Source organism: Trachemys scripta, chromosome 20 (genome assembly GCF_013100865.1).
Source record: "Trachemys scripta elegans isolate TJP31775 chromosome 20, CAS_Tse_1.0, whole genome shotgun sequence".
NCBI lineage: Eukaryota > Metazoa > Chordata > Testudines > Emydidae > Trachemys > Trachemys scripta.
In genome coordinates this window covers 14,902,070-14,916,956 of record NC_048317.1, presented here as the reverse complement: position 1 = coordinate 14,916,956, position 14,887 = coordinate 14,902,070, and the positions used below count along the sequence as shown (strand labels likewise).

General features: G+C 43.2%; 1 protein-coding gene and 1 non-coding gene across 9 annotated transcripts in view; both read left to right on the top strand.

Annotated features, from left to right (window-relative positions):
* Positions 1-14,887, top strand: part of PUM1 (pumilio RNA binding family member 1) — a 120,370-nt gene that overhangs the window by 85,055 nt on the left and 20,428 nt on the right. For all 8 annotated transcript variants that reach the window (XM_034754333.1, XM_034754327.1, XM_034754332.1 and 5 more), the window contains exons 11-14: positions 4,612-4,750; positions 6,362-6,505; positions 7,707-8,003; positions 8,795-9,031. In XM_034754333.1, the coding sequence (XP_034610224.1) occupies positions 4,612-4,750; positions 6,362-6,505; positions 7,707-8,003; positions 8,795-9,031 (817 nt within the window). The remainder of the gene's footprint in view (positions 1-4,611; positions 4,751-6,361; positions 6,506-7,706; positions 8,004-8,794; positions 9,032-14,887) is intronic.
* LOC117868448 lies at positions 2,773-2,856 on the top strand. Its single transcript, XR_004643631.1, has one exon. It is a non-coding gene; the product is annotated as a small nucleolar RNA SNORD103/SNORD85 (small nucleolar RNA).

Genomic DNA, 14,887 nt, shown 5'->3' with positions numbered 1-14,887 from the left:
AACAAAAATTCATGGAAGCCTGTGACCCGTCAGTGACTTTTACTGAAAACAATCGGGGGTTGACCAGCAGATGACTGAAGCCCGGGAATTGGGGTGAGAACAGAGCCCAATCCCTGCTGCTGGCGAAGGGGTTTCCAGCACCTGCTGCTGCAGCAGACGACAGCTCCACAGGCCTCCACTGCAGCCTCAGCGGCTTAGAGCTCCAGGGTCCCCCCGCTCCAGCGGTGCCTGGAGGCTCTGGAGCCTCCCCCCAGGGTGGCTGGGGCTGAAGTGGAAAATGTCATGGAGGTCTCTGAAAGTCATGGAATTCATGACATCATCTTATCCTTCCTTACACCTTACATTGATCTGTATCACAAACTTGGTATTTCCTAAACATCACTTTTTGTGTGTTTCATTCCTCTCTTGTGATAGTTTTTAAGAGCTGAAAATCCCTTATAGAAGGGTATGAGAGTTCAGATGATAGGCCATAACAGTCTGGATCCCTTAGGTCTGTTTGTAAGTATTTGTGGAGACTCTAAGGGCTTGTCTACACAGGGACACTCAGAAAAATTAATCCAGGTTACCTAAAGGTGCTAAAGTGGATTAGTTGAACCACATTGAACCCCTTTGTGGACTCTGTTAATCAGAGTTAAAGTGACCTTAATTTAGTGTAGTTTAATTCACTTTCGAAAAGAGTTAATTCAAACCAAATTAAGGCCACTTAGGAAAAAACTAGATGGAAAGGAGGAATGTGAGAGGAGATGCAATATGGAAAAGGCCAGCCAGGCTGTTTGGGGTTGGTTGGTTGGTTTATTTATTTTGCCTTTATCTGCACCGGAACAAGGAGGAGTATAAAGAATTTAAGAAGTAGAAGTTCAAAATGAATAAATGAAATCGGTTTTTACATCCGCATAAAATTAGCATCTGAAACTTTACTGCAGGACAATATTGAGGCAAATATTTTTGTGATTTAACCAATGTTTATAGAAATAAGTATCTGCAGCAGTAATGAGGACCAACTAGTGAGCAGATCACGAACTGGAATCCGAAGGAATTTCCCCATAATAATATTGCAAATAAGATGTCTAATGCGGCTTATATCTTCTCTGAAGCAACTATATTTGGTCGTTGTCAGAGAGAGGATTCTCAAGTAGATGGACCATTGTTTTGTTCCAGTATTACAAGTCATTTGTCATTAAAAATGCATATTAATATCAGTTTTTAATGCAGCAAGACTTGAGCCATAAAGTTAGAACATTTTGAAAAATCTTACTAACTTAGCTAAGCTATTAAGTACATATTAGCTCTTTAAAATGCATATTTTATTAATAGTAACAACCCTTATTAGATGTAGATCAGGTGAGTTCAAAATTAGTTCCTACAAGCAGGTGAGAGTGGAAAATGAAAATGACTCTGAAAGTACTGATACAATGTGATGTGGAATGATAGCTACATTAAATTGTGTTACTTAAGGTGGCTTTTCATTGTAGCAAAGTAAAAATGCATCATAAATGGTCTGCATCTGTATGGAAATCCAGAAAGTTAACTTAATATTCAACTCAGTATTTTTTGTTTCAAAAATAACTTCCAGATTAATGTTATAACAAATTTAAAATTATTCCATCATTGCTAAACTCTCCCAGCTCAAGATGGATGATAAAAGGGCTGCTGGTGGCACCACAATTCCTTTGTAGTCGTCATTACCATCATGACATGAGTAAGAGTAGTCTCTGCCCCTCTCATTTTATACCTCAGAAATGCATGCTAATCTGAATTTCAAGCTCTGCATCAACCCTCTCAAATGCATTTACCTAAAACTTGTGCACATATCCAGAGATTGCAAGTTAGATGTGTTTGAGATTTGAACCTGCTATATTTAGTTCAGAACTAGTGCTGAAAACCCACTGCTAACCCAAGCACCAAGTCAGGCTGCACATAGTTTAACAACCGGTATCTAATGATTCTTCAGGGCTAGAAACAAAATAAATCTATTATACAGCTGGAAATCAGAGCGGTACCATCTTTGCAGTGGTATAAAGCATTTGCTTTTTAGCTCTTGCAGGTTGAGAGTTACTGGACCTTTACATGCTCTTTCTACGTGCCATCTTCCCTACTATATAGCTAGCATCTGAACTTAGCAGCTGTTGTCTTTAGAACTGCTAGAGCCAGAAACTAATGCTTTGTACCATCTTAAAGCCATTCCAGATAAAATAAAGCAATAATCTTTCACTCCATTGATTCTGGACCAGTGATGAGAAAGAGACCATTTTTGCTTCCTGACAAAGTCAGTCTTCAAACCTCTGCACCTGGCAAGTCACCAACATGCGTAGGTTGAATTGAGCTTCCACACGTACATCGAGAAATACATACACTGGTAAAGCAGAAGAAATGAAGTGTGATAGACTTGCCACTTTAGGCTTGACATTCAGAATAGGGTCCTGTGCCCGGAAATAAGGTATATGCTGAAATGGCTTTTGCAGTGATTATAGGCTGGTTCAGAAACCCTCTCTCATAGATATAACCTGTAATATCTTTCATTATTTTTACAGCCCCAAAAGTGGCCAAAGTGCTTAGACTTAAAAATGTGTGTGTATATTTTAAACACAAACCTTTCTTCCCCCATGAGACAGACCCTGCATTTCTGAGGGAAGTCCTCCCAGATGCTCCCTTGGAAGAAGTGCTTCTCACACGTTGCTGTGATTTTTTCAGAACTCGTTTGGGAAACCTAGCTTTTCATTTAAAAATACCAGTTTTGCCCTCATTCCCCTGCGCTTTAGTGGTTTTCAAAACTATGGCGATGATGATACACTTGCCCTCACTGAGAACACTGTTCGGTAATGAGAACCTTGAAGTACTCAGAAGAGCTGAGCCAGCACTTTTGGAAACCTGCTAGAATGATGTATATGGATACTTCCTCTTTGGTGCTTGGGTGATCCCAAAGGGGATGGCAGATTCATAAAAATACCAGTATTTCACTTGCTGTGACATATCCTTCATTATGCATGTTCAGTACATTGCACCAGCATTGTGCACGCTCATCAGTTCACTGCAGCTGTTGAAACCACTTAGATTGGAGGTGGGTTGAGCGTTCATGAACATCTGTTAACTACTTTTCTCTCTGTTGATGCACCAAGTAAATATTTGCTTCTATTAACTTTGGGGGTGGAGGGGCAAGAGACACCTTTCTATGTGATCTGTTATTGTAAAATGTCTGTATCATGCGTGGCACCAAGTGACAGCTTTTAATAGGCTGAACTCACAAGAGGGTGCACACTTTTTCATTACCACTTGCATAGTAGGCTTTCACAGATAAACCACAGAGCAGTTAGTGCATCACACACTTTAACCGCAAGGGCTACATATAGAAAATGTTGTGTGATCTTGTCATTGAAGGGGTCACTGTTTCACAGATGGGTTTACAGCTTGGAAAAACTCAAGCCAAGCCACCATGTCTCACTAGCCTATAGGAACTAAACCGAGTATTTCTTCATTTCTGCTCAAGTTGGTAAGCTTTAAGTGTAGTTTCTGTGCACATCAATAGCCAGATGTGTTATTTTCAGAGGACAAATACCAATAACCATCCTTTTCCAGGGGCAGGGACTGTTTCTTAAAGATTTGTTTAGAATGTTATAAGTTAGAGATGTATGGAAACAGGAGTGAAAAGATTAGTGGGTGAAATTTTCCCAGGTCAGGTCTGGTAAACTTGACTGGGGCATCTTTAGGTATCATGAAAGCATTTGTACCCATTTTAACATCAAGTCTTCAGTGTGTATAAGACTTTGTATCTGAGAGCATAGTCCACTAAGAATAGAGAGAAGAAAAACTACACTAATTGTCACACATTTGTCATCGCACAGCGGTTCTCAAATTGTGGGTCGTGACTGCATTTTAGTGGGGTCACCAGGGCTGGCCTAGACTTGCTGGGGCCCAGGGCCAAAGCTGAAGCCCGAGCCCCACCACCTGGGGCCGAAGCCTGAGGGCTTCAGCCCTGGGTGGCGGGGCTTAGGTTACAGGCCTCCTGCCTTGGGCTTCGGTTTTGGCTCTCTCTCCTTTCCTCCTCCTCCTTCTCCCCCCCCCCCCCCCCACACACACACAGGGTGGTGGGGCTTGGGTGGGCTCAGGCTTCGGTCTCCCCTCCTGGGGTCATGAAGTAATTTTTGTTAGAAGGGGGTCGTGGTACAACTAAGTTTTGAGAATCCCTGTCACAGTGCATAGGAAGCTGTACACTTAAATAGAGAGACAAGGTGGGTGAGAACAACGAGGAGTCTGGTGGCACCTTAAAGACTAACCGATTTATTTGGGCATAAGCTTTTGTGGGTAAAAAAGGTGGGTGAGATAATCTTTTATTGGACCAACTTCTGTTGTGAGAGAGGCAAGCTTTTCAGCTTACATAGGACTCTTCTTCAGGTGACCTGAAAGCTTCAGTGAAAGCTTGTCTCTCTCCCCAACAGAAGTTGGTCCTCACTCACCTTGTTTCTCTAATATCCTGGGCTGTATCCATGGCCAAAACAACACTGCATAAACTTCTTAACTAGACTGTTCATGAAAGTTTGTAGAAATGTTTTCAGTTACTTTGACTTGTAGACTAGTCTCAAAGCAGAGTAGTCAATGATCCTGTTTCTCACTCAGGTTCTCCGTGGAGGAGCCAGTCAGCGTCCTTTGACTCCAAACCAGAACCAGCAGGGACAGCAGACTGATCCACTCGTGGCAGCTGCAGCAGTAAACTCTGCTCTTGCTTTTGGACAAGGCCTGGCAGCAGGGATGCCAGGTATGGACTCTACCGATGCCCGTTAAGCAAAGGAGCGCACTAGATAAACTGCTGCTGATTTTCTTTCAACCAGCCATGCTTTCTGATGGTTTAAATCCCTTTGTCAGAGATGAAAAGAAATGTTCTCTCCTGTACTGCTTCGCTTACTCTTAGGATACAGGTTAAATTTTCTATAAAGTCAGAAGAGGATGCGTTCGATAGCTTGGCTGTTTGAAGGAATTAATGACTTCTGTTGAAATTTCAAGTTTTGGGATCTATTGTATCTTTATAGATCTTTTCATTAGGTGAAATCCTAGCCACAATAAACCCCCATCGACTGTAATGGAGCTAGGATTTCACCCTCACGTAATATGCCCAAGATTTTGTGTAGACGCTAGTGGCTTTAAAAATAATAATTACAATACATTAAGTTATCTAATATGGTTTGTCGCAACTGTTTCTATTTGTACCATGGAAGCCAATGAAGAAGATGGTCGTGAACAGCTGAGAATTTAATCTTTCACTGTATTGGGCCTTTTGTGGAGCCTGGCTAGGCTGACATCTTTCTTCCTCAGCACCCTACATCATCACTTTCCAATAGCTGTTCCTGTGGGGGCACGTGCAGGCAGCCTCACTGTCAAGAACACCAAGGTCTGCAGAAGATGAGCTTCCATAACATTAGCTGTGACCCACAAGACTGTTACAAACTCTCTTGACCGATAAATTGCAGTATTGTATTCTACTGTATAAAGTATACAGGCCATTATTGACTCGCTAAACGGATCTAAGTATGTCTGGTTGGTCAGAGTTAGGTTAAGTGAATATTCTATAACTTTTGAGCGTGAAGTGTCTTGCTTGGGAATTCCATATGGGTATAGGCCTTCATACGACTAGAGTGTAGCTGTAGAAGGCTTTATTTTGATTATAGACTGAAAGATAACATGCATGTTGCAAGGTGTGTTTGATTTATAGGTAGCCTCAAATTTGGCATTATTACTTCTTGGGCGAAGTTTTCAAAAGGGCTCAGCCCCCGTTGAGACATGTTAAGCACTTCTGAAAATCTGGTCACTTGGGTTAGGCATCTAAATGGGAGTTGCCCTTTGTTGACAGACTGGCCCTTGGCTTTGGGAGGGTGATGATTCACAATGTGTAAAAGCTAGGTGTTTTTGTGATCAGATGTTGGGATATTCTGCATCAGTCAAGCTTTATAATGTGGTGTTTGTGTGCGTGCACTATGATACTGGGGTAGTTAAAGTATGGACACAGCTGTAGTGGTATACAAGTTGCCTTATACCCGCATCGCTTATTCCTGTAAGGGAAGGGAAATAAGTTGTGTTGGTCGGACTGCTTTAGTGCGAACTCAGCACCTCTGAGTTTGCACATGCAGCGTCCACATGGAGGCGTTACAGCTCAGCACTTTAGTGCACACAACTATTTACGCCCACTTAGTCTGAACTGCGGGGCAGTGTAGACATGACCCAAGAATCAGAATTTGTGCCATTTTTCACCTATTTGTATTTGAAAATGTCCTGTAGCTGTAATCCGAGCTTCTCTTGAAACAATCTGAAATGTCAGTGGCTCCTGGTGGTAGATGGCTTAGTTGCATATGTTAATTTGTCTCTGTGTTCTTAGGTTATCCTATGCTGGCTCCTGCAGCATACTATGACCAAACAGGTGCCCTGGTGGTGAATGCAGGGGCTAGGAATGGCTTGGGGGCCCCTGTGCGCTTGGTAGCCCCTGCTCCTGTCATCATCAGTTCCTCAGCAGCGCAAGCAGGTAAGTTCCACATAGCTAGAAATGTGTGTGCAAATCTGTCCTATCCATGTGGAAGATGGGGGCGATTCTGTGAATGGTGTTTGTGCACTCTGCTGTAGACGTGCTGGCAATGATGACACACTTGCCCTCACTGAGATCCATTACAGGGATTGCTGCTGAGAACGTTCTCTGTATGCTGTGGGCTGAGCCTCAAAATACATCACTGGAGAGTGAGCATAGAATAGCTTTTTGCACCACTTTGCAAAATTCTGAGATTATCAACAGTACCTGGTGGCACCTACTAAAATGAAGATTTTGAAACAATTTCCATTATAATTATTTACTATGCTCAGATCTGTCACCTTTTTGGACTGAAATTTCCTAGGCTTATTTTTTGGATGACTGTGTTTGGGGTTTTTTTATTAGGATTTTTTGAGAGGTGTTGAGGGGAAGTTTGAGCCAGATCCCTTCATATACCTTTAAATGATTGGAGAGTGGAAGGAAAATGTTCCCTAATCATAAAATAACTCATTTCTAAAGGAAACTCTCAGCATTGATGTTGTGTTAACAGTCTTGGCTAATGTTACTTAATACCTTAGATTATTAAAAATCAAAGTCATTTGAACTGTCAGATCCTTAGTACTGCGTGTTTGGGGTTTCATGCATGTCAGGGGAATACTTGTTTTTAAAATTGTTTTTATTGGGTGGACATATTTCTATTGGCCTTCAGTTTTTACAAAATTTAAATTTAATCCAAATTGACAGTCGTCCCTTTAAAATTTAGCTTGGAAGCAACTCGTGTTTGCTTTTGCTACCTCTTGCTTAACCCTCCACAAATGGTGATTATCTTGAAAAAGACATACCCAAATACAGTGACCAGCTGTCACAGAGGGGCGGGGGGGAATACTGTAACAGGCCAGCAAACGAGCAAGACACTTACAAACTATCTGGAAAAAAGAAACGTTCAGTGTTGGTCGCACAACTAAAGTGATTTCAAACCAGAGCTGTGTAACGAGACAGAAGATCAACACAAGGTGTAGGCAGCACTGCATGCTGTTTAAGTGGAAGATGTATACGTTTTGTGACAACTCCCTGCATGGGGGGTGAATATCAGCCGGAGGGAAGAGTAGTAAATAAAATCAGTAGTAAATAAATGGGACCTGTAGTTCTAAGCCCCAATGTGGATTGTTTTAGACTATATTGTTTCATTGCTTTTCTACAGCGGTTGCAGCAGCTGCGGCTTCAGCCAATGGTGCAGCTGGTGGTCTGGCAGGAACAACAAATGGACCATTTCGCCCTTTAGGAACTCAGCAGCCTCAACCCCAACCCCAGCAGCAGCCTACCAACAACCTGGCATCCAGCTCATTTTATGGCAACAACTCTCTGAGCAGCAATTCCCAGAGCAGCTCGCTCTTCTCTCAGGGCTCCGCCCAGGCTGCCAACACTTCCCTTGGCTTTGGAAGCAGCAGCTCTCTTGGCGCCACGCTGGGATCTGCGCTGGGAGGTTTTGGAACGGCAGGTAGGCGTGTTAGCTGGTCTCTTGGGGAGATGGAACGGCTCAGAACACAGCTGAATGTGCTTGTTGAGTATCGATTATGGAAGGCCTAGGCTGATACAAACCTGCTTATGCCAACTTCCGCCTGGGGCGAGACAGAAATTTCCCTTATTAGACAGGTTCTGATTGTGTGTCTATGGGGTTCTTTTACCTTCCTCTAAAGCATCTGGTATTGTCTGCTCTGAGAAAGGAATTTGAGCTAGATGGAGGCTTGATCTGATCCAGTTTAGCAATTCTTGTGTTAATACTGTAGTGCTCTTTTTGGGGAGTTCTTCATCATCGTGTTGCCCATGAGGCTGACCTCTCCCCTGGCTGAACAGAGTGGATGTTTCCATCCACAGCCTATCCGTGCCTGATAGTTCAAATAGGCTCATTCAAGGGTGACACAAACCCTCTTCACCTGAGGCTGAACAAGCTACATTGTTGGGCCCCTACTAGCTCCAAGAGCCATCGTTGTTTTACTGTAAAAATCCTTTTTTATGGGTAGTGTATTAGAGATACTAGATCGACAAATTCTACTAAACAAACTGGGCATTGGGCCAGGCAGCCTCTTTGCACTGATGGAAACCGTCCTAGGGACTGATTGTGCCAGAGGATGCATATACGCAATTCCCATTAACTTATGAAAAGAGGAGCCCTGTGCCAAACAGTTAGTGGACACCGGTGCATTTTTCTGTTTATTACACACTTTTCAACACTCCCCTTACCCTGAACGGTTTGTAAATTTCATTTAGTTTTATTCTCTCCCATTTCAGTTGCAAACTCGAACACCGGCAGTGGCTCCCGCCGAGATTCCCTTACAGGGAGCAGCGACCTGTACAAGAGGACATCCAGCAGTTTGACACCAATTGGACACAGTTTTTATAATGGCCTTGGCTTTTCCTCCTCTCCTGGGCCTGTTGGTATGCCTCTTCCTAGTCAAGGACCTGGCCATTCTCAGACTCCACCACCTTCCTTATCTTCACATGGATCCTCTTCAAGCTTAAACCTGGGTAAGGAATATTATCCCAACATGGAAATAATTACTGGTGAACTCTCTCTCCATGCTGAGAATTAAACTACCGTGTCATTATTTAGGTAAGATGAGCACACTCTGGGAACCATCCACACCTGGTATTTTTATGGCAGACCTGCTACTTTCACACACCAGACTGAACTCTGAACGGGGAGTTGGAAGAGCTGGGTTCTAGTCCTGGCTTTTCCAGGGATTCACTCTGATTTTATGCAAGTTTCAGTGCCCCAGTTTCCCATCTCTAAACTGGGAGTAATACTCAACTACCTTCCTAAAGCATTTTGAGTGCATGGAAGAATTTGTTTTTTATTTTTATATATATATATATATATATATTAATATAATATAATATAATAATATAAAAATAAATAAAAAGGCAGATAGGCTTGACCCATAACCTTTTCAGACGTTTTAAGATATTCTTTAACCTGTAGGTTAAAGATTTTTGAATAAGGAATTAATAGATTATAAGGCAATCTCATATTTTATACCAAATGTAGCAATTTCTGGAGCAGCATTAGTTTTATGCTGTGTTATGTTTAACTGTTCAGTTGATGAAAATTTCACATTGATGTGGCCTATCAAAAGAAGATTCATAGTTGGATGTTGAGTTTAGTATATTGGTATATGAAGACATCCCTGGCCAACCAGGACTTAAATAATTCTGTAAGAAATGTCATTAAAAACAACTAGCCTTTTTAAATTATGCCTAGAAAAGATTGAAATGAAATGACTTGTAGACATTGAATGTACAAAAATATACAGAAAATTATTGGACTAAAATTCATAATAATATACTTAACTAAATAATGTGTATGTTCATATGTGAATGATGGGCTTGTAAACGCTGCCTTCCCACATGAGAGAATTTCACTCCTCCACAGTGATTCAGGGGACCGATGACTAACTGGTTTTTTGTTATTATGTGTAGTACGAAATAGGAAATTATTCAATATTCAGTTATTGCCTTGTTTTGACTCTTCATATGAACACACATATCCAGATTGGCAAATCTCCTAATATTTAGAAAGATCTCCCATTGCAGGCACCTTTTTTTCCCCGCTTCGCCGCTCGAAGCAGCAAAAAAGCTGGAGCCAGCCCTGGCTAATAGCCATTGATGGACCTATCCTCCAGGAACTTACCTAGTTCTTTTTTGAACACACAGTGGACAAGAAAGACGGGCACACCAAAAAAAAAAAAAAAAGTCAATTATAAGCCTGCCTAAATAAATGGGCCTTATGCCATTTCCTAAAAGCAACCAGAAAGGAATTCTGTTGGCTCTCCCCCCACCCTCCCTAAAAAACTCTGCTCCTAGCCACATATTCACTGTGGCTGATTCTCTGCCCAGTAGTTACACAGGGTGAAAGGTGATTTAAGAGCAGTTCCTTTACAAATTATTTGCTCTCCCTGCGTACAGCTGTTCTCCATAACATTTGTTAGCCATTTAGATTGTTTTTAATTTTTAATGCAAACTCAATTTGGGTGTTAAAATTAAGTGAGCTTCTTCCACCCGTCTATCATGCAGTGAGTGCAGAATGGGGCTTTGGGTATTCACAGTATAGGGAAAGCTGTCGTTGTCGTTATCATCCTAGTGGATGCCCAGTTCACTTTGAGTTTGGGGATGATTTAATTATCATCTGATAACATTGGATTCATCATCATTACTTAGTGCAGAGTCTGGCCTCATCCCCTTTAGAGCTTAATATTGGAACTAGTTTCTGATGGGGAAAGGAGGGAACTCTCGTCTCAATGAAGATTAAAAAAACAGCTGGAACAGTTAAAGGATTATTAAACCACCTGTTCCTAATCGGCTTTCAAAAGAGGGATTGGAGAAGCCTGGTGTAGAATAAAGTTCTGCCAAGGTATCAACTTGAAGAAAAAATAAGTTATTGCAAGCAGCTTCGTTTCAGGACCACAATGAGATGATGGTAGGTAAGGCTGAGGTTTGATTTTGTTTAGAATCAGCAATCCTTTTGGTTAAATGGTGTCCGAGTTGTTCCAGGTTTGTCCTTTATTTAGCCCTGGTCTGCACTACAGAATTATGTCAGTGTCTACACTATAGCCTGGCTTCTGCTGATCTAAGTGTCATACTACACCAATCTAATAACTCCACCTCCATGAGAGGTGTGGAGCTGTGAAATTGACAAGAGAGCCACTCACAGTTCAGGCTGTCACCCTGGGGCAGGTGGGGGGCTTCAGCTAGAGCCCGGCTGCTTGCTGCCTGGGCTTCCAGCTCCCAGCTGGGCTGCTGCCTAGGGTCCTGGCTCCCTGCCGGGAGCCCAGCTCCCCACTGGGAGCCTGGCTTCTGCTTGGCTCCCTGCTGGGAACACCAAGGCTCTCAGCCAGCCACACTGCCTCTCTTAAGTCAGCAGACGCGCTCGTGGTGAGGATGCGCACCACCAAAAGAAGGAAGTTAAGTAATTACTGCGGTGGCTGTACGTGGACCTATCATAGGTCGACTTACGTTTGTAGTGTAGACATGCATGCCCTGAGCCATGTCATGGCTTTGGTCTTGTAACTGGGAAGTGATGTATTCTCAATTACTGAGAAGCTCTTACCAGCTCTTTCAGCTGTCTGATTATATCATAGCTTTAAAATATGTCTTATATTTAACCAAACTGGTTCTTTCTGGCATTGTAATCTTGTGAGTTATTTGGGCAGTACCAAGTACCGCGAACTGCAGGTAAGCAGTTCTTGAAATAGCCCACAAAGAGAGACTGAAAGAGAGAGACCCTGAGTGAATTAGACGATGATTATACCACAACTCAAAATACAATATAAATATATTATTGTAACGCTACCTCCATGGATTTTAGTTCAGTATACGTAACCAGTCTCTCTCCAGTAGTGTTTCTGCTCTTGCCTGAGGTTGCACAAAATATTTTTTTTCTTCTAACCTCTCAAATTCCATTGCAGAACATGGAGATTCTTGCAGATATGTAGGAGAGACAGCTGTCAAATTTTGAAGTCTTGCATGTTGTGGCTCTCGGTGGAAACGTTGCTATTTAAATTCCTGTAGCACACAATGAGAGGCTATCATGTAGACATGTAATGTGTGGTAATCTCTCCTTTGCAGGGTTGGGGAAAAGAGGTGCTTAGAAAGTTGGTGAATCCTTAGGGTTTGTCTTCATTGAGAGTTATTCCTGATTAACTACCCAGATTAAATTCCTGTGTGGATGCTTCTATTCCAGAATAAGTGTGTCTACACAGAGAGTTAGTCAGGAATAGCTATTCTGCTTGAAATTCATACCCTACCTCAATCGGAATTAATTTCTCAGTGTAGACAAGTCTTTAGCTGTGATTGATGGATGGGTTTTCATGCGGGATGTTCTGCTGCAGTTAGTGGCACACTTCAGGGCTCTGCAATAGATGGTACAAAAAGCTCCCCAATGAGAAGTGTTAATCAGCTGGTATGGCAGTATTGCTGGGTAATCCTGCCCTTCCTTGCAGCTTCCAAGGCAGTTTGGTTTGAAAACTCCTTTTCCTTTTTAAACAGGATCCAGGTGCCCTCTAGTGGACAACCACTGCATATCCCCCACCAGTCCAAGTTCAGTGTCTCCCTTGGTGAGAGTCACAGCTGGCTGTTTCTCAGAGAGTAGCTTTCATTCCAGCAGTTCCTCCCTTCCGAGCAGCCTGGAGACCCTGCAGGCGGCGCAATCCCCAAGCGCTGCTTCCAGGAACAGTTAGAGCCGTGTGGCTGCAGCTGCCGCTTCGCTGCTCCAGAGGTCTATGCCCTCCCTTGCATAGCTCCTGAGCCCCTTGAATTCACCACCTCAGGATCTCTCTGGCTGGCTCTTGAATAAAACAGTGCCATCCGCTTAACCCCCGAGTCCCCTACCATGTCCCGGCAGGCACTGAGGAGAAACCCAGCAAAAAAGTTACTGCCTGAAGTGGGAAGTGTCTTGACTGGTTCAGCAGAGTCAGTGCTGGGATAGCTGCTTCTGCCTCAGAGCTCCCCACTACCCAAAGCCGGGAGACGGAAGCTGTCGATTCCCTCCTACCTAGGCCAGGCATTCTCAAGGGGCCATGGCTTCTCACTCCAACCCCAAATTGAGCAAGCCTTAGCTAGGCCCTCTGCCCTGCTCAAGGAGGTAAAACCATCCTAGATCTGTCATCTATATGACCGGGCAGGTGCCAGTTCACCTTCCCTGTTGTGTAATTCTGGCTTGCGGTAACATGTGCTTAGGACACTGGATGCAGATGCCACCTCCAGAGACAGTCTGATACGAGCTCCATTGGATTGCTTCAGACTTTCTGGAGAGCCACTTGCAAAGCTTTTCAAGGGTCTTCAGAATAGACCAAGATAATGCCACCTGGGTTCCTCCAGGGACTCTCTAGATCCCTTCCGGGGGATTTTTGCCCTTCGTATACTGAATTATGTTCCACAAGTCCGACCAGTAAGCCCTTTCACACTGCACCTGCACCAGAAGTTACTTTGTCAGCAGGAATCTGCAAGATCACATCCAACCGTGCTTCAACAACAACCGCGACAACGAGACCTTGCCCTCCCAGTTATGCACCAGCCTAGAAAGAAGGCTGAGAGACGTCAAAGTCTGGTCTTTTTCTGAGCTCCAGAAATCAAATCAAATGAGCTGCAGTGTTACCCGCACAATCTAGGGCTGCTTACTGTTATCGGAGAACCCCTCTCCCATACAGTCTTCAAATCCCACTTGTCTTGTTGAGCCCTTTGAAAAGATCAACAATTGCAGTTACCTCTGTTCAGGAACAGCATGTCAAAGCAATTTTCCTTGTCCCTCTTCAAAGTAAAGGTTTTTAATTCATGGCTTAGTTTTAGTCTCTAAAAAGATGTGAGGCTCTGTGACTGGTTTGCCCTTTCTCAACCTCTCCAACACAAGAATAAGACTTTCAGATAAAAACATTAACCCTTATGATTCAAAATTAGGGGTGAGGTCTGTGTGTAAGACCTCTACCTCTGAATAACTGTACCAGAGAGAGAGAGTAACAATAGTTGTTATGGCTCACCATAGTGGCATTACCATTTTGGAGCTATGCCATTCAGACCATCAGCACTAAGTCTTCACAAAGACATTGGTGATTCTGGTCTCTTAGCACGCCTCAGGGAGTGTAATTCTGCCAGAGGTAGGCAACCTATGGCATACGTGCCAAAGGTGGCACGCCAGCTGATTTTCAGTGGCACTCACACTGCCCGGGTCCTGGCCACCGGTCCGGAGGGCTCTGCATTTTAATTTAATTTTAAATGAAGCTCTTAAACATTTTAAAAACCTTGTTTACTTTACATACAACAATAATTTAGTTATATATTATAGTTTATAGAAAGAGACCTAAAAAAGTTAAAATGTATGACTGGCACGCGAAACCTTAAATTAGAGTGAATAAATGAAGACTCGGCACTCCACTTCTGAAGGGTTGCCGACCCCTGCTGTAGACAATCTCCTGATAAATTCCCATTGCATAAGAAGTAACCACCTGCGCCCTGCTCCAGGTTGGTTTCATTATGAGCGGAGAGAAGAGCTCGTTGATTCCATCGTAGGCTATCATACATGTGAGTGCCCATTTCAGGATGGGCCACGTCATAGCGGTCTGTTCTAAAGACAGTTTTCAAAAATTCACACTGATCCCTTCTGACCCCAGAACCCACCAGGCTTCAGAACTTGGTGATTATGGTAGTATGCACGGACTCAGTTTGAGGCGGGCTTTGACTTTGGGGGATGTCTAATTGGAATGTCCAGAGCGATACAATGAAGAAAAGCTTTGGGCTTCCCAGCTCAGTATGAAAATCACCAAGGGTCCCTATTGCAAGCCTCTCTGAGAAATAGCTATCAGACCTTCCCATCATATGTATTCATCAGATGCC